This window comes from Talpa europaea, assembly GCF_964194135.1.
Source record: "Talpa europaea genome assembly, chromosome: 11".
NCBI classification, from domain to species: Eukaryota; Metazoa; Chordata; class Mammalia; order Eulipotyphla; family Talpidae; genus Talpa; species Talpa europaea.
Genome location: NC_140078.1, coordinates 33,610,860 through 33,634,323, shown reverse-complemented (window position 1 = coordinate 33,634,323; position 23,464 = coordinate 33,610,860). Strand labels below are relative to the sequence as shown.

Sequence of the window (23,464 nt, the reverse complement as noted above, 5' to 3'; positions counted from 1 at the left end):
AAGTTTTCTAGATTCCTGCTATGAGTGAGACCATCCGGTATTTTTCTTTTTCTTTCTGGCTTATTTCGCTGAGCGTGCTTCCCTTTATGCAAGTTTGTCTGACTCTAGCTGTCTATGTATCTGCGCCACTTGCAGGGTGTTTGAGAGCAGGGCACTGCCTTGAATGTATGGTCTGGAACACAGCCGCCCTGGCTGTGTGCTTGGTTTTGATTTTGCCTGGCTGTGGGGCAGTGCAGCCTGAGTCAGAAGACACTAACCCTTTAGCAGTCAGGTTTTCAGGAAGGAATTTGGATGTTTAAAAGTAGAGAGGCTGGTTGGAGAAGGTTGGAGAAGGTTGTTCAGAATGTAAAAGGTTGAGGGAGGATCTCCTTCTAGAACATTCCATGAACTCCTTCCTTTCATTCTTTGGAGGTTGATGTTTCACAATTGGTGCAGGAAGAATGTCTTAACTCAGGGCTTGGACTGTGATGTCTACAGAGAACAGAACATAGAGCCCGAGGCTAGTCTGCATTCTAAGTTTTCCTTTTTACGGAAAGGAAGATTGCCTTGTCCAGAGTCTCTCAAGTGGTATGTGGCACAGCCAGGTCTAAAATGTGGGTCTCCTGACACTTGTTCTCTATGCTTTACACTCAGCATTTGAAGGCTCAGACCTTGGCGACAAAGTGAAAGGCTTCACAGTCGTTATAGGACTGTCTTAACAATTTTCACAGAAGAGGGAGTTAAGCCACAGTCCTGCAGGTTGGAAGTTCAAGGTCAGGGTTTCATTCCTGGTGAGGACACTCTTCCTGGCTTGTAAGCCATCACCTTGCTGTATTCTCACACAGTCTTTCCTTGTGTATGTAGAAAAAGAGAGCTCTGGTGGCTCCTCCTCTTCTTATAAGGGCACTAATTCTATTGTTGGGAGCCCTGCCCTCAGGACCTGATCTAAACCTAATAATGTACCAAAATTACACCTCCAAATATCCCAGTGGAGGTGAGGGCTTCAGTATATGACCTGGGTGTGTGGGGAGGGACACAAGCACACAAAACATAACAAATTCTCTGAATTTCCTCACATGGCAAATGCACATGAATGATGCCTTTCTTCCTTGTATAGGAGAACCTCCTGACAGAATGGGAAGCAGCTGCCCCACAGAGTCAGCTGGAACAGAGACAAGAAGTGCTCTCTGACTTGCAGGCACAGAGAGCCGAGTTGCAGGCCCAGGTACAACTTACATCTGTGCACCACCTGTTAGGCATTCACACCATAGCATGAATCAGCTCTCACAGCACATTTTTTTATTTAAATATTTTATTTTATATAATTCTTACATCTTTTTTCATCTTTGCACAATGTACGCATTTTCATTTTGGTTATATTCCCCATACAATTGCACCTCCCTCCTTATTTTGACTCTAGTCCTTCCTTTCCCCGCCCCTTCCTCCCCCACTCCTTAGTGTGTCTCTGGTTTATAGTTGCTTGTTGATATTGCTTTTTACTTTGTATTGATTAGTCTTTTTCCTGGTCCCTTATTTAGGTTTTCTAAATTCCTGCTATGAGTATTTTTCTTTTTCTTTCTGACTTATTTCGCTGAGCATGATCCCTTCTAGCTCCATCCATGTTGCTGTGAACTGCATGTGTTTATCTTTTTTGATTGCTGAGTAATATTTCATGGTGTATATGTACCACATCTTCTTGATCCAGTCATCTATTTTTGGGCATTTGGATTGTTTCCAAAGCTTAGCTGTTGTAAACAGTGCTGCTATAAACATAGCGGTGCATGTGCTCTTTGGAATTGATGTTTCTGTGTCCTTTGGGTAAACACCTAGGAGTGGAATTGCTGGATCATATGGAAGCTCTATGTTTAATAGGTCCAGAAATCTCCACACAGCTCTCCATAGTGGTTGGACCAGTTTGCACTCCCACCAACAGTACAGGAGAGTTCCTTTTTCTCCACATCCTCGCCAACATTTGTTGTTGCTAGTTTTTTTTAATATGTGCCATTCTCACTGGTGTGAGATGGTATCTCATGGTAGTTTTGACTTGCATTTCCCTGATTACAAGTGATGTTGGACATTTTTTCATATGCCTGTTGGCCATTTGCATTTCTTCTTCAGAGAAGTTTCTTTTTAGCTCTTCTTCCCATTTTTGACTGGATTATTTTCTTTGTTTTTGTTGAGTCTCATTAGCTCTTTGTAGATTTTTGTGATCAGGATTCACTTTTATTTACCATACACTTAACTGCTCATGGGAGGGGGCTTAGAACACTATTGCTTCACACAGCAGTGGAACTGTTTCCCAAGTCTAAATAGAATCAACATTAGCTTTGACAAGGGCCAGAGACCCAAAACTGTAAAAGACAGAACCGTTAGAAAACCTAATTTATATGTTACACTGTCTCTATCTCTCCAATGCCACACACGTAAGCACATACTTTAAAACCATGATTAGATCTGGTGCATTTGTAGGTATTCATCACCTTCCAGATCATCCCAGGATCTCATTTTGGGAACTTAGAGTTCAAACACCCGACTTCCCATCCTATCAAACACATACAAACCTCTTACTGGGCAGCAGCTCTCAGTGGCTGCTGGAAAGCAACCCGGGTCTATTGTCTCTGGAGGTAAAAGGAGTACTGTCCTTAAAACCTGCCCTTCTCACAAGACACCTGACTCAAGACCAGATGTGTCATTTTGGTGAGTTGGTAGTGTGTGGTTTCCTGGAGTCCTGAAAGGATAGATATAGTGTGTATATGTGTGTGTGCATACATGCACATGCATGCATGTACACACATTAATTTGCTTGTGTGCTTGTGTCACATGCATGTGAGATAGATGCACGTGTACCTACATGTGAGTAGGTGTGTGCAGATGCACACATGTGTTTTTTGCATTGTGTCTGTATTTTGTGTGTGTGTGAGATCAGGGAAGTGGTGGAAAATCCCAGGCATGGCCCTAGTGACCTTATGTTTTCCAAACTACCAGTTACAACTCTTTATGGGGCACTAAAATGAATTCAGCAGAATCAATTGGCATGCAAGAACTTGACAACCGTGGCCTAAGACCAGGTAAGAAATAACAGAGTGCCTGCCAAGTGAAAAAGTAAGATTTGTTTTCTGAAGCCTTTGTTTTAAATATATATGTGCGTTTAAATACACATTTATTCAAATATATGCACACACATACTTATTTGTGTGACTTATGATGTCAAATGTGTTCCCTTGTGCTTAAGGTGATAAAGTTGAAAAATTCTGTGCTAGTACTGAGAAAGATAAAAGAAACAGCCTGACGTGGTAAATTTTTATTTTCTCAGAAACATGTCATCAAAAGCATAAAATAAAGTACATTTCACTAAAAGGAAGTGAAATTGTATTGAGACATGTTTCAAAATATTACCAAACCACATCCTGTGAGCTCATGGTTCTGTAGATTAGAAGACTGGGTGATTTGCTTGGTTTCTCTGCCTGGCTCTCACAAGCTGGCGTTAAAGTGCCGGCTGACCTGGGCCCCTTAATATGGAGGTTTGTGCAAGGATGGAAGGAACAGGCCCAAGATTGGAGCTAGTGGCTCCTCCTTTGGAGTTGAATAGACCACACTTTAAAAAAGCTCTGGGGATGGCACTTTGTACTGATGGAAGAGAAAGAACGGGCACTTCTGGTTTTCTAATTGCATGCACTCAAGAGTTCCTCACTGAGAGTGAAAAAAAGTCATCAGCTATAAAGTGTGAACCACTCAAGTATCCTTTCTCATTAAAGCTGCTTAGCAGCATCACCTAGTGGTAGCTTTTGGTAAGACAGAGTCTCATCAGGGAAGGCCAGCCCCTCTCCCTCCAAGCCCCAGGCAAATGCTGTGTCTGTTTTCCATCGCTATGGTTTTCTATCTTCCAGATTGTCATATAAATGGAATCAGACAGTCTGTATCTTTTTCCCCTCTTTCTTTCTTTAAAGTTTGCTTAAACTGGGATCCAAATGAAGTTCACACGTTGTAGTTGTTTTCTATGTCTTCTAAATCTCATTTAACCTACAGGTTCTCTTCTACCTCTTTTTTCCCTGAATGTTTTAGGAATATGCATTAATTTTTTTTTCTTCTGTGGAATATGCATTTAGAATCTGGGTGCTGTGGGCACCAGCACCTCCTGTGCACATGGAGAAAGCTAAGCTGAGATGAAGGCAGCTGTGTTTACATTTTGCACTCTCTTGGCTGCCCACTTGATGTGCTGGCCTTTGTGCTCGACCTCAGTCACTCAGCATCTGGCAGTTTGGGGAACAACTCTGAAAATGAGTCTGAAAAGTGGGGAGCCTGACATTGTGATTCATCCGATTCTGGATTTTTACTAGCTCTGATATTTGAGCTTCTAAAGGGTTTTTAAATTCCTTATTTCTTGGAAGTACTTCTTGGAGTATGTGGACACTGGTTAAGAAGATGAAGCTGTACTAGGAATCAGACGGTATGTCTTGGTATTTGACAGGGGACTGACTTGAGTTTAATGAGGTTTAATGAGGAGCAGAAACCTGACCAAATTAGGTTAAACAGAAAGGGCCATTTTGTTTTATTTTGAATTAATTTTAGGCTTCTGAGAAGCTGCAAAAATCACACAGAGGCTCCCCAATTACTCCACCCAATTTTCCCAAATGTTGACATCTTAATAACCACAATATGGCGATTAAAACCAGGGCCTTCACCACGCTACCATCCTAGTCGTGGGCTTGACTAAAAGCTCACCAGTTACCTGACTTGTGCTCTTCTGGGCCAGGTCCTGCTTGCATGAAGTTGTCACTTCTCCTTCAACTCCTCCAGGTGGGGACAATCTCTCTCTCTCTGTCCTTATGACCTTGATGGGCAGTTATTTTGTAGACTGTCCCTCCACTTGGGTTTCCCTGCTATTTTCTTAGGATTAAGTTGATGTGCTAGGTCTATGGCAAGGACACCCAGAAGTGATGCTGTGGCTCTTGGGGCCTCTCCTCAGGGAACCCCTTGCAAGCTGACTTCGTACTGGCGATGGGACTTGGATCACTTGCTGAAGGCATGGCTCCCAGCTTTCTCCACTATCACGGTATCTTTTCTTGTTTTCCAAAGGTGCAGAATGTAAAAGGCAGTTGATGAATATTGAGAGCAGGGAGTGTGGCAGGGGCCAGGAACCAGGGTCCTGCTCACTTCCATCTCCCTTTAGTACTTTTTTTCTCTTTTAAAGGACTCTGTCTTTACCCTTTGCCTTCATTTTTCTGCCTCCTAAACAATTACTTGCTTCATACACATTGTGAAAGATTGCTGCTACAAAATGGGGGCCGAGTTTATATGCCCACAAGTTTACATCAACTTGCCACCAACTTACCTCTATTTCTGAGACCCCTCTCCATATTCCCAGGAGAGGAAGCATGTGATAGGCCAGGCTGAGTCAGGCCTGACCCTGGAGCTATAGCTGCAGTCAGGGGGGTGGGGCCACACTGCTGCGGGCCCCGCCCTAGGGGTGAGATCGCACAGGTACCAGACAAGGGGGTGATGTGGACTGGCAGATGCCTTCCCAAAATGTATTACCTGTATCCCTTCCTTTCCTCTCCCTTCCTCCTGCCCCCTACTCTCTCCCTTCTATGTTTCCTTTGACTGCTTTCCCTCCCTTCCTTCATGACAGAGACATTCCTGAAAACCTTTGTACGGTAAGTTTTCAAATGTCATCGCTTAGGGAATGTCACTTTCTAAGGCCATATCTGTATATAAAGTGAAGACCAGGTTATCATTGAAATAGTTGTCCTCTAGATTGTCGCATATGCACATTTCTGCCTTGTAGCAGACATAGGGCAAGTTGACTTCAGACACCTGTCTAGTGCTCGTGACTCAGATGTGGTCCGGGAGACCAGCTCCATCAGCATCACATGCGCGCTGGTTAGAAGTGCAGAACCTTCGACCTCACCCCAGACCTGAGTCAGAATCTGCACCTTAACAACATCTGCATGTGCTCCCAAGGCACATGGAAGTGTGAGAACTGCTGATCTAGGTAGAAATGCTGTTTACTAATTTGTTTTATTTTGTGTTTTGAAGACCGACCCAGGATGCAAGTTAGATTCTTAGCTGGGAAGGTGAGATTGTCAGAGCCTCATCTACTAATACTAAGCTTGTGAAAAAGTCTGTGTATGGGTCTCTGGATTATCGGTAGCTTTCCAGCAAATATAACACCGCCACTTTCTATTTTTACCATTTTATTTATTTATTTATTTTAAAAAGATTTATTTATTTATGCAAACAAGAGCTGGGGTACAGGCCAGAGATGCAGGAGGTGAGAGGATTCACCAGAGACAGAGCGGGAAACAGAACAGGCAGATTGACTGAAACACACTGCTGAGGGGAGCAGCGGGTGAGACAGGAGAGGTCTGCCAGGCCATGTGGGTTGCTCCCTGGCTGGCCGGGGATGGAACTCACGCTGCAGTGGCTGCGGATTGCCCATAGTGCGGTGCTTAATCCCTACACCACCAGGGATGCCCCTACTTCTTTTTTTTTTTAATGTGGCATTATTACTGCTGCTACTTCCGTGATTTGTTTCACCTGCTTGGGTCATTAACGTGTCTGTCTACATTGTCTGGTCTGTCATTTCATGATGGAAATGTAACTTGAACTTCACCCATTTTATGAGAGCTGGGAAATATCCCTGTCTATCATCTCTCACCTATGTCTATTTTTACCTTTTTCCTATTTTTCTATTTTTACTTTAAGTTTTACTTGCTTTGATTTAATATATGGTAGGAACCAGGAACCAAGATCTGTGCAGCTTCCCTAAAGCTAATTTATTTATATACAAGTGCATGCGTGCACACACACACACACACATTTAACTACCAAAAAATATGTTGCACAACTGATCAAAAATGAAGAGAAAATGAAAGCACCATAGCGATTGAAAAAGAACAAGGAAAGTTTTTAAATCCTTTCCTTATTTATAAACCATATTTAAAAATAAATTTATAAAAAATTTTATGAACATCTACCGAGTATGTGTTTTTTTCACAATCAGATTTATGCTAATTCATTAAAGTGAAGAGTGCACTTTATTTTGAATTATATGTATTATACATGCAAATTCAGGGGCTGCTAATGCTGAGTTTGGAGGAGCTCAGTTTTCACATTCTTCTTTGGCTCCAGGATTCCGAAGTGATTCATTGCTGACAGAGAAACTGACAGAAACAAATGAGCAAAACAAATCTTGACACACCCAATCCTAGTTCTCCCTGCCAAGTCTATGTCTTAAGGGAGGTGGGATGGATTTCCTACAAGTGTGTCTTTGCCCACAGACAGCAACTCTGGAACAAACTGTTAAAGATGCTCATGAGCGCTGTGATGAAGAGCTGCAGCTCTGCAAGGAACAGATCGAATCCCTGTGGAAGGAGATTAAAGAGACAGAGAGGGTCCTGGAGGAAGCTTCCTGTGACTGCCTGGAGCTGGTGGTCGACCGGCACACTCTGAAAAATGAGCTGGACCAATATCATCAGATCACTGTGAATGAAGGCAACAGGTGTGGTGGAAAGGGCACAGCGAGAGAGTGGGATGTGTCTCCATCCCAGCCATTTATTCCACAGATCTTTGTTGAGTCCTACTGTGTGCCAGCCACAGTTTTATCCAGCCAGGATGTGGCAGGAGTGAAACACAAAAATCCATGACTTTGTGGAGCTTGAATACTAGTGGGAGAGACAGATGAAGGATGAGTTTGTCACACAGGGACATGTATGACATGTGACAAGTGCTAAGTCATAAATTCTGGCTGGGAAGATGGGAGGAAATAGTGAGGGGGCTGATGGTGGGGATGTGTGAAATTTTAAATAGCGTGATCAGAAAAGGCCTCACTGAACACGCTACTTTTTACCCCACACGCCTCGGCAACGTAGCAATATATAGGACACTCAGGAGTGTTTATGAAATGTTGCAGGCGAGATGCCTAGCACTGTTTCAGGTCTGGACAGTGTGCAGAGGTGGCAGCATTATTACTGCTGCTACTTTTGTGATTTGTTCCACCTGCTTGGGTCATTGACATGGCTACATTATCTGGTCTCTCATTCATGATGGAAATGTAACTTGAACTTCACCCATTTTTTTTTAAAGATTTATTTATTTATTTATGTAAGCACTGGGTACAGTCAGAAGAACGGGAGAGTGAGAGAATTCACCAGAGACAGAGTGGGGAATAGAACAGGCAGACTGACAAAATACACTGCCGAGGGGAGCAGCGGGCGTGGCAGGAGAGGTCTGTCGTGCCATGTGGGACACTTGCCCGGTGACTGGGGATCGAACCGGCGCTGCAGAGGCTGTGGGCAGCTTCACAGCCCAGCACTCAACTGCTGCACCACCAGGGAAGGCCCTGAGCTTCACCCATTTTATGAGAGCAGGGAAATATCCCTGTCTATCATCTCTCTATTCTTATCTCTACATCTCCATCATCTCCATCTCTATACATCCTCTGTGTTTCCACCTCTACATACACATATGTCTTCATTTCTCACATCTGCATGCATGTGTTCATCAGCACCTACACCTACATTATCTATGTTATTACATCTGCATCTATGTCATCTACACCTGTACCTACATCTTCTCTACCTATACCCACACATCTATACTTACACTTATGTTGATGCTCTCCACACTTCCATCACCTCCACCTTCTTTACATACACATCATCTACCTTTACATTGTCATGTGTTTACGGACACTCACATCTGCATCTATGTCTGTATCACCTACTTGAACATCTGCACATATATCGATGTTACCTGCATCTACATCACATCTGCATCATCAACATCTCTATCCTTTATACCTACAGGTACATCACCTACATATCCTGCATCTACATTATCTACATCTGCATCATCTACATCTACACCTGTATCTGCACTTAGAATTGCATCACCTATGCCTATATCATCACTACCTACCTCTACGCTATCCATATCCATATTTACATCATCTGCAACTGCTTTCTCTGTGCCAACGTCTATATTCTTCATCACCTAATCCTACACCGACACCTGCCCCTCATCTTTACCGGCATCATCTGTAGCTACATCACCTGCATGTGTCTGTACATTTATATCATCTACATGTGCACCTACATCATGTCCTTGTACATTTATGCCTAAATCTACATGACCTATATCCATACCTTCTTCTACAGTGTCTATAACTACAACTATGTTAGTGTCCTAATCTATATTTATATCTGTAGATATCATTTAAGAGAACAGATTGGTGTCAGCCACTCACATAAGCACTTTGATTCTCTATTAGCTTGTGATTCTTTGAGTCAATCTTGCTGATTTTTTGGGTTTGGAATGACTTAAGAGAGAAACAGCTAGAGGTGCTCACGAGGAAGAGTTCTTTCCTTTTCTTGGGGTGCTCTGTCCTGGCTGCAAGCGCCTGAATGTTTACCAGGAAAAGCAAGATTTTCTTTTTCTTTCTCCAAATACGGTCAATGTATTGTGCAGACTTCCAAGTTACATTTACACCACAGTGAACACTTAATACATATTTAAGAGAATAGGTCTTGGGTTCACATTTAAATGTCTGTGAAATTTTTGTTTTGGAAACAAAGAGGTAACTGGATACCCCTATTATTGTTTTGTTCATAACTTCCAATTTTGACATAATTTCAAATTGACAGAAATGTAAGCATAGAGGAGGGAATACCTGAATATTTTTTACTTAGATTCACTAGTAGTTTACATTTTGTCTCATTTGCTTTATGTCTTTTTCCTTTTTGTATTTAATGTATTTAACTTTTAAAAAGCAAGTTGGAGATAACATACCCTGGCTGTCCTAAATGCTTCAGTCTGAACACCCCACTATTTTATTAGAAAAACAGAAAGAAAACAAAAGCCCTCTTCAACAGAGAAGTGGCATTTTTAGATTATATTGATAAATAATCCCACTTTTCAATTTTTCTATAGGTGTGTTTCACAATTCATGAGTTGAGTTCAAAGAAATAATTATTTCCTTTATTTCCTGCCCAGTGTATAAATATATATGTGGTTATCTGTTTAAAATTACATATAATTCATGAGTAGTTTGGTCTGGAGAAAGTATTTTCTAATTTCACCCACTAGAGAGTCCCTTTTGCCCCCAAGTATCTACTTGACTAGATGAGTTAAAAATGATGAACACCCTCTTTCTCATTCTCCCTGTCAGGCTGAGCTCTGCTTTCACTGAAACTCCCCTCACCCTGTTCACCCCAAGCCATGGAGCCTCTCTCAGCCCTCAACCTATGAGGAAAGGTAATGCTTCCAAACTTGCCTTCTGCTTTCTTCTTTCCTGTTGATAAAAACAATCAAGTGACTTCCTTCATGAATCTACCATCCACCCTTCCTTCTGATCTAGCTGGAAAGTAAATGCTTTTATGTGAGGTCTCCCTCTCTCCCTCCTGATGCTCCTGCAGGTGCTAAGTGACTGCCTCAAAAGATTTACAAGGAGAAATGTTAGGTCAAGTAGAGGTCACCTTGGGAGAGCCAGCCATGAACTTGAACCATTTAATTGGGCAAGAAGTGCATACTGGATCGTCCCCCACCTCCCTCCCCATGCATGAAATGTTCTACATAAGGTACTTCATAGGGTATTCAGCACAGAGTAGATGCTCAGTTATTATTTTCTCTCTCTTACACAAGAGAGAGAAATAGCGTGATTGGCCAGCGAGGCCTCTGCTTTAACATTTGGTCTTGGGATGGTATTCTGCACCTGCGTAGCTAAATCTAGTCCTGAGTGAAGTGCCTTTTGGAAGAAGAGAAGATGGCACTGTTACAGGGCAGCCCCCATATAAAACGGGTTGCCTGACTGTGGGTCCTCACCCGCACACTTAAAAGGGACTTAATACTCTGCTGCAGGCACACACAAAAGGTCAACAAAAGATTTATTCACAAGGGAAGGGGAAATGAGGAAATGTACAACTCAGGGAGAAAAGTGGGAGACAAAGTTTTAAATGTGTCCTACCCGATCCGATCCGCCAATCTGGAATCCCACATGGCACTCTGAGAGCTGGCCGCGAGCCAGGAGGGGAGAGCCACACCCCAAGGCCCACGTGTCTGGTTTTATTTATTTATTTATTTATTTATTTATTTATTTATTTTTATTTATTTATTTATACAAGTACTGGGTACAGTCAGAAGCGCCGGAGGGGGAGAGAATTCACCAGAGCCAGAGCAGGGAGGCAGGGAGCAAAACAGTCAGAAGGACCCAAGTACACTGCTGAGGGGAGCAGCGGGCGGCAGGAGAGGTCTGCGCGCCATGTGGGACCCTCGCCTGGGGGCCGGGGATCGAACCGGTGCTGTAGAGGCTGCGGGCAGCTTCGCAGCCCAGCGCTCAACCGCTGCGCCACCAGGCAGGCCCCCATGTGTCTGGTTTTATACCCAACCTGGCTGCTTAACCCCATCCTCAGGTCCCAGCCACTTTCCCTTTGGTGGTGACGGGATTTGTCTCTCCCAATGTCCTGATGGCTTTGGTCTGGAGTGGGGGTGGCGTCCACAAAGCCTGTATGGGATTAGCTCAGGACATCCTTTCCCCCTAACAGCACTTTGACGGTTTAAACTTAGAGTGCCTTTGAATGCACCTGTTTCAGGAAGCTGAGCGCACCGTGGACATCTTTTCTGAGTCAGAATGTTGCTAGAAGGCCTCGGTCCTGCACCCAGGCACCTGGGCTGGCTCCCAGCGCACATGAGGGTCCCCATACTTGGCCCAATGCTCTGTGCACACAGTCCTGACATTCTCAATAGTGCTGAACAGGGGCCTTGCCTTTTCCTTGGCTCTGGGCCCTGGAGTTCTGTAGCTGGTCCTGCAAGCACCTGCTTCTCCAGTGCCTGTCCAGGCCGGCTTTCTTTGACGTGTCTCCCTCCTCCCTTATGACTTCATGGTCCATCTCTGCCATGTCCTGCTTACTTACTCAGTCCACAGGAGACACTCTTGCTTTGTCTTAGTCCTCCTGTCTACAGAGGGAGAGGGAGGAGAAGATTTTGGGATGAAAAAATTAAAAAATCACTATGTAAGTGAACTGAAAAGCCCATGGGTAAAGGAGGGTGAGATTTTGTGTTTTCTTAGCTTTTAGTTTTTCCTTTGAGTTAGTCTAAACAAATGAATATATGGGGGCCTCCCTGGTGGTACAAGGGGTTAAGACGCAACCTATGAAGCTACCCACAGCCACTGCAGCACGAGTTTGATCCCCAGCCAGGGAACAACACACACGGCACAGCAGACCTCTCCTGACTCACCCGCTGCTCCCCTCAGCAGTGTATTTCAGTCAGTCTGCCTGTCCTATTCCCTGCTCTGTCTCTGGTGAATCTTCTCACCCCCCCCCCACACCTCTGGCCTGTACCTCAGTTCTTGTATGTATAAATAAATAAATCATTTAAAAAAAAAAGAAATGTATATGACCTTGGTGACAGTGGATTCCTGTTTTTTTTTTTTTTAATGAAATGTAATAGCAGTGCTTCCATTTTTGCCCAGGAGGAAGGGAATGTTCATCAAGTGGGGAGTCGGGGGGAGATCCTGTCTATTTATCTTGGAATAAAGAAGTAATCTGTGGATTGATTCAATTCCCAGGCCTTAAACCATTCCAAATTCATCAGAGGGTCAGGCAGCTCTGTGCCTCTCCTTTGGCAAAGTAGGAAGCTAGAATGATTTTGTCAAGTGCATTTCTATTGAGCCCAAGTGGCCCTGAGAAGGGGGCTGGCGGGGGGACAGGAGCTGTTGTTCCCACCTGGAATTATTGCCATAGAATCCCACATCTTAGTAAGTTGTACCCTGTGTAATGGAAACTGTGTTTGTCACAACAAGCAGTGCCTTCCCTCCCCTCTGCAAGCTGAGAGGGGTCAAGTAATTTGTCCAGTGTCCCAAAGCTTGTTGTTAGAGCTGGGACCTCAACAAGGGCTGTGGACTCTGCAGATGCAAGTTTCTTTCCCTGTGCCTTTGCCCTGTGCTTTTGTCTTTTTTTTTCTTTCTTTTTTATAAACCTCACCAGGGCTGTGCAGGATATAACAACAGCAAAATCAAGATAAAAAGGCCTTCCCGAGAACTTTCCAAGGAGAAAGGAGATCATTGCTAAAGGCAAACCAGAAGAAAGTTGGGAAAATGCACCGCTAAAAGGCCCAGGAGAGGCACAGCTGGTGCAGGTGGTACTTAAAGAAGGTGAATCTAATCTTGAATCAGGGCATGAAGAAGCAAGTCTCCCCTGCCCAGAAGGGGCTCTAGAGGACATGCCAGATGGAGAACAGGTAAGCAAAGCCTTCAGGACACTATGCAAGATGGTGGAACAGAGAGTGAGAAGTCCCAAAGAACTGGACCCCCCAACTAATCTCTATAATAATGGGTGGTGCGTGCAGGTCTCTGGAGATGTCAGTTATGTGGACCCTGGATTCTGCTCCCCACTCCTCCTGGGCAGAGGTGGAGTGGTTGTTTCCATCGAGGATGACTCTGTGCATCCTGGCAGCCATGTGGTGCCCTCCCCTGAGCAGCCCCAGCTGCCTTTGAAGAATGAATAGGGGAATCTCCGGGGGAGAGAAGACAGACACCTCAGTTCTTGTCTCCTTGCAGACAAAGAAAATGAGATAAATGCCGAAGAGCATAACATCCCTGGGGAGAAAGACAAAGGCCAGAGTGAGGATGAGGGGGTCTGGCAGACCCTATTCTGCAGTCACATCTGGTCCAGAGGGACTGTCTACACCCCAATCTCAAAGGCAGGATGGATCCGAGGGGCACGGGGCTGGGAGCTACAGCTTGCTGGAGGGAAGCCCTCCTAGCACTTTGGTCTATGGGAAGGTGGAAATAGTAGAATCCATTGAGAAGCTTTCAGTGGAGAGCATTCAGACATACGAAGAAACTGTGATAGTTGTAGAGACCACAATTGGAAAGTCAGAGGCAAAAAAGAAAAAATTGGGAGAGAAGAGCTCTTAAAATACCTAGGCTCAATGGCAAAGTAGAACCACTTTGGGGGAAATGCTTTGATATTTATTTATTTTTTTAAGATTTATTTATTTATGCATACAAGAACTGGGCTATAGTCCAGAGGTATGGGGGCGAGAGGATTCACCAGGATAAGAGTGGGGAGCAGAACAGGTAGACTGACTGAAATACACTGCTGAAGGGAGCAGTGGGCAAGACAGGAAAGGCCTGCTGCACCATGTGGGTCGCTCCCTGGCTGGCTGGGGATTGAACTTGTGCTGCAGAGGCTGTGGACAGCTTCAGAGTGCTGTGCTTAACCCCTTGCTCCACCAGGGAGGTCCATGCTTTGATATTTGAAAACAAATGATAAAGAGTTTGGATTAGACTATAGTCGACCCATCTGACATTGCCAATCAAGACTTAATTAAATATGTTTTTTCTTTTGCTTGCATATCTTTTGTCTAATTAACAGGGGCCTTTGGAATACAGGTGGGCAACCCATGCCCAGAACAGGATGCTCTGCCAAGCCATACTCATTTAGGAAAGACATGCCTTTCTTCTTGGTTCATTGGGAGACTCAGGAGAGACTCAGAGGTTTTCTGGCTTTCACACAGAAAATGCTGGTTGATAGCACTGGCTCATTTTCATTCTATTTCCAGCATAAGCACATGCTTATGTGAAGGAGTGTTTCATTAGAGACAAAATGATTGAAGACATTGGTTTGGGTTTCATCCAGAAAATGATCTTGAAGCAAAGATTTGAATGTATAATTGACCCTTGAAAAGTGAGGGGATTAGAGGGGCCAATTCCCATGAAGTTCAAAATCTGTATCTAAATTTTCACTCCCCTTTATTTAACTGTAGTCATCCCTTGGCCTCCACAGGGGGTTGTTTTCAAGGTCCCTGTGGATACCAAAATCTACGGATGCTCAAGCCCTAATAGTTGGCCCTGTATATCCATGCTTTCTACATCCGCACAGTTGGTTGAATACATTAATGCGGAACCCATGGCTATGGAGGGTCAACTGTATTTATTGAAAAAAAATTCTGACTATAAATGGTCCTGGGTAGTTAAGAACTGATGTAATTCAAGAATCAATGTAGTTCCTTGGGGGTGTGATCCCAGGAAGTTTCAGTAGGGGGAGGATGCAGAGGAAGAGAGGGCGCAAAGCAGGTAATAATGGGCACCAACCATAGCAACAGGGTGGACCCCTGGTGCTTAATGCCCCTGGGGTTTTGGGGAGAGTAGAATAGTTGCAGAGTTACCCAGCCAAGGGTGAAGGGGACTGCAATCAGTTAGTGGAGAGGGCTGCTCCCAGACCATTGACTTCGGGGGCCAAGTAAGTGTCAGACAAAGAAGCACAGGTCCTGACATTTGGATGTCAGGCATGGAAAAGAATGGAGGACCTCCCTGGTGGCACAGTGGTTAAAGATAGCACTATCAGGCCTCCCTGGTGGTGCAAAGGGTTATGATGCAACCTATGAAGCTATCCGCAGCCACTTTAGCACAAGTTTGATCCCCGCCAGGGAGCTACCCACATGGCACAGCAGACCTCTCCTGCCTCGCCCATTGCTCCCCTCAGCAGTGTATTTCATCAGTCTGCCTGTTCTGCTCCCCACTCTGTCTCTGGTGTATCCTCTCATCCCCTGAACCTCTGGCCTGTACCCTAGCTCTTGTATGCATAAATAAATCTTTAAAAAAAAAAAAAAGACAGCACTATCAAGTTGTTACCAGCCACTGTAGCATGAGTTCGATCCTGGCCAGGGAGCTACCCACATGGCACAGCTAACCTCTCCTGCCTTGCCTGCTGCTCCCCTCAGAGGGTCTGCCTGTTCTGCTCCCCACTCTGGTGAATCCTCTCATCTCTCCACCGCTGGCTTACACCGCAGTTCTTGTATGCATAAATAAATAAATCTTAAAAAAAAAAAGAAAAGCATGGAAATGGTAAGGATCATAGAAACAAAGGCAGGGCACTATAGTTTTCTGCCACAGCAAATATACCCAATGTGCTTTCGTCTGAGTTACTTAAAATTTTTTCATTCCAAGCTTGCAATCCTAGGTTAGGTTTCAAGAAGCAATAGTTCCTGTCTTAGAGTTTATTAACTAGTCTAATTAAGTCTTTATGGAACATATACTATCTACTAGACCATGTGCTATGCTGATAAAATATTTTTCCGATTTATTAATCATCTCAATGGCCGTGATATCATACACTGTAATTCCCATGTATGCATGCATTCTTGTGAGTACATGTGTGCACACACACATGCACATGTGCACACAGGTACTTACTGTGTCACATCCTGGAAAATAGGAATTCAAGTAAGAATCTTTACAAAAATTTTATGCTGACTTCAGGCATCTATTTTTCTACTAACAGTCCAAAAATTATGTTTTACTTACACCAATTAAGAAATGACTCCTTCCAAAAAAGGGAGAAAGCACAAATACACAGGATCATAAATGAAAGAGGAGAAATCACAACGGACACAGCAGAAATCAAAAGAATAATCAGTAACTACTATGAACAGTTATATGGAAACAAGTTCAACAATCTAGAGGAGATGGACAAATTCCTACAACTCTACAATCACCCAAAGCTAGATAAAGAAGAAATAGAACACCTAAACAGACCAATTACAAGCAGCGAAATTGAAATGGTAATCAAAAACCTCCCCAAAAACAAAAGCCCAGGACCTGATGGATTTACAAATGAATTCTACCAAACATTCAGAGACGAATTAGTGCCTATCCTTCACAAACTCTTCCAAAAAATTGAGAAGGAAGGGACAATACCAAACACGTTCTATGAAGCCAATATTACACTAATACCAAAACCGAATAAGGACAACACAAAAAAGGAAAACTATAGGCCAATCTCCCTAATGAACACTGATGCAAAAATCCTCAATAAAATTTTAGCTATCAGAATCCAACAATGTATCCATAAGATAATTCACCACGACCAAGTTGGATTCATTCCAGGGGCACAAGGATGGTTTAACATCCGAAAATCAATCAACGTTATCCAACACATCAACAAAAAGAAATATAAAAACCATATGATAATATCAATAGATGCTGAGAAAGCTTTTGACAAAGTGCAACACCCATTCATGATAAAAGCCCTTGAAATTCTTGGGATACAAGGAACATACCTCAACATCATAAAGGCCATCTATGACAAGCCAACAGCCAGTATCATTCTCAATGGTGAAAAGCTGAAAGCAATTCCATTAAGATCTGGAACAAGACAAGGATGTCCACTCTCACCACTGCTTTTCAATATAATACTGGAAGTCCTAGCCAGAGCAATAAGACAAGAGAAAGACATCCAAGGAATCCAAATAGGAAAAGAAGAAGTCAAACTATCACTATTTGCAGATGATATGATAATATACATAGAGAACCCCAAAATCTCCACAGAAAAACTAATTCAACTCATCAATCAATTCAGTAAAGTGGCGGGATACAAAATCAACACGCAAAAGTCAGTAGCCTTCCTATACACAAACAATAAATCTGAAGAAGAAGAAATAAAAAAAAACACCCCTTTTATTATCGAAACAAAAAAAATCAAATATTTGGGAATAAATCTAACAAAAGAGGTAAAGGACCTATACAAAGAAAACTATAAAACACTGTTAAAAGAAATAGAAGAAGACACAAAGAAATGGAAAGACATCCCCTGCTCATGGATTGGAAGAATAAACATTATTAAAATGGCCATCTTACCAAAAGCAATATACAGATTCAATGCTATTCCAATCAAAATCTCAATGGCATTCTTCAAAGAAATAGAACAATTATTGATGAAATTCATATGGAATCACCAAAACCCCCGAATAGCCAAAGCTCTACTGAAAAAAAAAGAAGGAAATGGAGGCATCACACTCCCAGACTTCAAACTCTACTACAAAGCCATAATCATCAAAACTGCATGGTATTGGAACAAGAACAGACATACAGACCAATGGAATCGAATAGAAAATCCAGAAATAAACCCACAGATTTATGGTCAACTAATCTTTGACAAAGGAGCAAAGACTATGCATTGGAGCAAAGAAAGTTTGTTCAATAAATGGTGCTGGGAAAACTGGGTCGCTACATGCAAAAGAATGAAGCTTGACCACTACCTCACACCATACACAAAAATCAACTCAAAATGGATTAAAGAACTAGACATAAGACCTGAAACCATAAAATACATAGAAGGAAATATAGGCGAAACACTACGGGATTTGCACATCAAAGACATCTTTACAGACACATCACCCAAAGCAGTGATAGTGAAGACAAAGATAAACAGCTGGGACTACATCAAATTAAAGAGCTTCTGCACAGCAAAAGAGACAATAACAAAAACAAAGAGAAACCCCACCAACTGGGAGAACATTTTTTGCACCCAACACTAATGATAAAGGACTGATCACAAAAATCTGCAAAGAGCTGATGAGACTCAGCAACAACAAAGAAAATAATCCAGTCAAAAAATGGGCAGAAGAGCTAAAAAGAAACTTCTCTGAAGAGGAAATGCAAATGGCCAACAGACATATGAAAAAATGTTCAACATCACTTGTAATCAGGGAAATGCAAATCAAAACTACCATGAGATACCATCTCACACCAGTGAGAATGGCACATATTAAAAAAACTAGCAACAACAAATGTTGGCGAGGGTGTGGAGAAAAAGGAACTCTTCTGCACTGTTGGTGGGAGTGCAAACTGGTCCAACCACTATGGAGAGCTGTGTGGAGATTTCTGGACCTACTAAACATAGAGCTTCCATATGATCCAGCAATTCCACTCCTAGGTATTTACCCAAAGGACACAGAAACATCAATTCCAAAGAGCACCTGCACCCCTATGTTTATAGCAGCACTGTTTACAATAGCTAAGCTTTGGAAACAACCCAAATGCCCAAAAATAGATGACTGGATCAAGAAGATGTGGTACATATATACCATGGAATATTACTCAGCATTCAAAAAAGATAAACACATGCAATTTGCAGCAACATGGATGGAGCTGGAAGGGATCATGCTCAGCGAAATAAGCCAAAAAGAAAAAGAAAAATACCGGATGGTCTCACTCATAGCAGAAATCTAGAAAACTTAAATAAGGGACCAGGAAAATGAATATAAGAAAGTGAAAATCAAAATCAACAAAAAACTATGAACCAGAGACACTTTTTGGGGGGTGGGGGGCGGGAGGGGAAGGATTGGGGTCAGAATGGGGCGTTTGCAATTGTATGGGGGAATATAAAAATAAAATTCAATATTTAAAAAAAAATAAAAAAATAAACAAAATAAAGGGAAAAAAAGAATGATGATATAAAAAAATTTTAAAAATCTAAAAATAAAATATTTTTGCTTTTTCAAAAAAAAAAAAAAGAAATGACTCCTTCCTCATGTAGATGTTCCAAAAGACATTGAGTAAAAGTACTTAAATGGATTATTGTTTCTGCCAAACAAAATCATCTGGAAAATGTCTACACATTATTGGACAAAATTGACAGTCATAAATTAAAGTCTATTATTTTTTGTTATGAATAATAGAAAGACTACTCAAAGGAGTCATCTTTCCTTTTGAGAGCTTTTAAAAATCTTGCTCTGAATTCATTTGAGGTTTTGACTTCAAGAAAGAAATATGCTGTTAGTTCTTTTTAAAAGATGAACGGAGAACCCACTCCATTACACAGTTTTGAAATATTTATAATTTAAAAGCTTAAGAGAGAATGATGGATACCATTAACTGGAACCCAGGATGTATTAGGAATTTGGGTTGGTATGTATATTATACTCAACATAACTGTCACTGTAAACCTTCTCTTTTCCCCACTAAATCTTTTTTATTTTTTGCACTCTGTATTTAGTTATTTAAAAAGGCAGAGGGTATCTTTTTGGAAAGGAAGTTCATTTTTATATTATGAAATCAATCGTCAAAAATGAATAAGGGGATATTCTGTGCCAAGCATGGTTCTGGGTACTGGGGACACAGCACAGAACAATCAGATGTGGTCCTGCCATCAGAGGAGGCATTCTGGCAGAGGAAGAGAGGAATACCCAAGCAAGTCGATCAGTAAATAAAAGAAAATTAGAGAAAACACTTGAAGGAAGCCAAAGAGGGTGATATGCTAGAGTGACTGAGGGTCTGCTTTGTTTTGGGTGATCAAGTGGAATCCCAATGCATGGAGTGACATGTGAGTTAGAGGACAGCGTGGGCCGGATCTGAGGGAAAAGCATCAGACAACAGGCACTGCAGTCCCAGAGGCCCTGGGCCGGAATGGACTTATCCTCTATTTTTTTTTAAAATTTATTTATGCATACAAGAACTGGGGTATAGGTCAGAGGTGCGGGGGAAGGAAGGGTGGGTGGTGGTAGTGGTGAGAGGATTTACCGGAGACAGAGTGGGGAACAGAACAGGCAAACTGACTGAAAAACTCTGCCAAGGGGAGCAGTAGGTGAGACAGGAGAGGTCTGCTGTGCCATGTGGGTTAGCCTTCTGGCAGGGGATCATACGCCTGACAGTGCTGAGACTTCAACCCCTGTGCCACCAGGGAAGCCCAATGGACTTATCCTCTTTAAGGAGGAAAAATAAATGGGACTGGAGTGGACAATGGAAGGAAGTGAGGTCAAGGAGGGAGGTAGGGGTCAGGTGAACACCTTCTCCTGGCAGGCTTACTCTACCTGTTCAATGTGGAGCTGTCACCAATGCACATATTGGGGCAGTAAGGTTCCTTGTTCCCCCATGATGCCAGGGATTCGCTCTACTTGCTTGTTGCCTTGACTGATGCTACTGTACTTTCTCAGTTCTGTTTCCTCCAGAAGAGCTGCAAAATGGGTTCATTTCCTAGCTTTTCATCTCCTGAGGTCCCTGAAAACAAGCATTTCCTCCAACCCTGAGCCTGAGGATTCCCACGCATGCTGGTCAGGCCCCAGAGGCCAAGCATGTTTTTTATATAAAAAGTACTTCTCGTTGGGACTCAGAGCAGGCCTCACAGTAGCATCAATTACAAGAGGATGCCAGAATGTGGACAAGCCCAGGGACACCTGAAGTACAGTGCTGTGGGTGCCTGGGCCTGTTACCCTACAGAGTTCCAGCTTTTTCTTTCCCAACTAATCCTAAAATCCAGGACTGAGACTCCCTGAAACTGCCACCCCGCGAGGAATCTGTATCCCAGCACCCTGCCCTCCCATTCTTCAAGCAGTTGAGTCAATTATCAGTAAGTGGAGTAGTATCAGCTGCCCTGGGTGCTGAGCCTTGCAGACTGCCCCACCCCAGCCCTTTTCTTATTCACGACTATACTCCCTGGCCTCTCACCAGGAGCACAGTGACTTCTGCCTGATGGGCTCCTATGGCCACTGGAGCCTGCTGGGTCCACACCCCGTGGTGGATTGGGAGTGCTGGGGCCTTTATAACCCTAAGAGCAGCCTTCAGCCAGGAAGGACAGGACCTGGTAGATAAACAGCCTATCTCTCTAGCTCGTCTGCTGGGCTAACTCTGAGGCATGCTGTGCACAGTCCCTGTGGATCTGAGCCCACGATGCCCATGAAGAAACCCACTCATCTGTGTGTCCTGAAGTGGCGTCCTTCCTTCCCTGGCCTGCTTTTCTGCTCCCCCATGTGTAAATGCTTCCTTCCAATTTGAAGATTTAACTAGAACTCCTTGTCTCAGAGTTGGCCTATGGGAGGGCCAGCCTAGCGTGGCTGCTTGGCATCTGCCCAGTGGTACCTCCAATCTGTGAGTGACGCCCCTGGCTTCATGCTGAGGATCTACTTCCACGCGGGATAGTACTGCTCAAACTTCCTCTGGCTGTGGGGTTGTGCTGTGGGGTTGTAACAGGGTGGTCCCCAGGAAAGGGGGAGGTTCCAGGTTCCCTGCCCCACCCAAATAGAGGGTAGAGCTGAGCAGGGAGAGAGGAAGCTGCAGAGGAGACTGAAGAAGGAAGTAAGCAGGATGGAGAGCCAGGAGGAGACCTGGAGGAGGCACATGGAATGGAGAGATATGTGAAGAAACTGCTCTTGCCTTTTGGTCATAGACTGGGTGACACAGATGTGGGTGAGAGACCCGTGGGGAGGTGACCATGGCGGTTTTTGTTTTGATTTTGCTCTTTTCCTTCCAGGCTTGTCTGGTTGTTTCTGACCCTTTTCTGTGGGTCCCCACTGGAAGATGCTTTAGACTTGTGGCAGGCTTTGGGGCCTTGCTCTAGGCCAATCCCATTTGGATAGAGTTTTACCCACGAGGGGACGGGTAAATTTGGGTGCTTGATTTAGAAACTAGATTCTTTGCCTTTCCTGTATTGTTTCCTAATTGTATTAAAGTTCCTTCCCATTAAAGTCTCATATGTTTTGTGTTGATGTGGCGGATGGCAGAACCCATTTAGAATAGGCAGGTTTGTGGGGTTTGGGCTGCCCCTCTTCCTCCCCTGTAACAGGGTGTTTGTGTCAAAATGACCCACTCTTGGAATTAGAAATCCAAGTCTAAAACAAGACAGAGAAGACTGGAGCTGGCCCCGGCATAAGGGAGTTTTGAAGCAATCACCACTGGATTCTGCTGTGCATCCCTGCCCCTAGATTGTCTATCTCTATCCCTTTTCTAGGCTGGTTTAAGCTGCTTTTTTTCCCCCCAGCCTTTTCTTCAGTTCTGAGAACTACACCCATTGGGGCCTCACGTGCACCACCCTCATGGTCACAGTGAGACCCTGACTCACACCTGATGGACACGTTGGTCCATGTGATGCTTAATGTTCTCTGCCTTTCTAATGAAGGATAACAGCTTCTTCACTCAGCTTCTAGTACTTTATATTAAATTCTTTTGTTCACATCACTGGGGGTGGGGAGTTTCTCTTTCCTCACTGGAGGTAGACATCAGACAGGGAAGGGAGACACCCACAGAGTCTGCATTAACCTTATGGGCCCTGCTGTGGGCTCCTGGATTCCAGCCCATTGGAAACCCCTGAAGAGGCCAGATATGTCCCAATAGGTGGTGAGAAGCTGGGATATCTGTGTCCCAATGTCCCTCCTGCCTTAGGTGTGGTGGCCCCAAGGTGTCCTCCTGCTACACACTAAGCTTGGCAGAGCCCTGCAGCTAGGGAATGTCTGGCAGAGAGACAGCATCCTTGGCACATAAGGAGACTGCCTGTACTGGCCCAGGGCAGACTAAGGAGATGTAGGAAGAGGTGGCAAACTCTTTCAAAAAAGGACTCTGTTTTAACCACTCAACTTTGCTACTGTAGCATGCACGCAGCCACAGAAAATACAGAAGCAAATAGGCATGATAATTTCTAATAAAACCATATTTATGAAAACATCCGGGTTGGGTCCATGGACTGTGTTTTGCTGACCCCATGATGTAGGGCCTGCACCAACTGGATCTAATACGACACTCAATTGCCGTAACAGAAGACAGTTCTAACCTACTATTACCATGGTTTCTTTCTTCCCCTTTCACATAGGAAAATTCTATTTGAGTCTCTCCTTGACTTGAAGCTTGTGCTGTAAGAAAGGGTCTTAAAGTGACCTCGATAATCAACTTTACCCTTCCATTTTAGTACCAGAGATTTGTAGTTGAGCTATTGTT

At 43.6% G+C, this 23,464-nt stretch overlaps 1 protein-coding gene across 1 annotated transcript in view; it reads left to right on the top strand.

The window, feature by feature from the left end:
* The window catches only part of BFSP1 (beaded filament structural protein 1), a gene marked incomplete at its 5' end in the record, with an annotated part of 30,225 nt that extends 16,330 nt beyond the window's left edge, over positions 1-13,895 (top strand). The window contains 6 exon segments of the mRNA XM_084247718.1: positions 1,097-1,204; positions 7,260-7,480; positions 10,148-10,233; positions 12,953-12,996; positions 13,000-13,454; positions 13,582-13,895. Of these exon segments, the coding sequence (XP_084103844.1) occupies positions 1,097-1,204; positions 7,260-7,480; positions 10,148-10,233; positions 12,953-12,996; positions 13,000-13,454; positions 13,582-13,894 (1,227 nt within the window). The 3' untranslated portion in view covers position 13,895.
* Between the last annotated feature and the right edge of the window lie 9,569 nt (positions 13,896-23,464).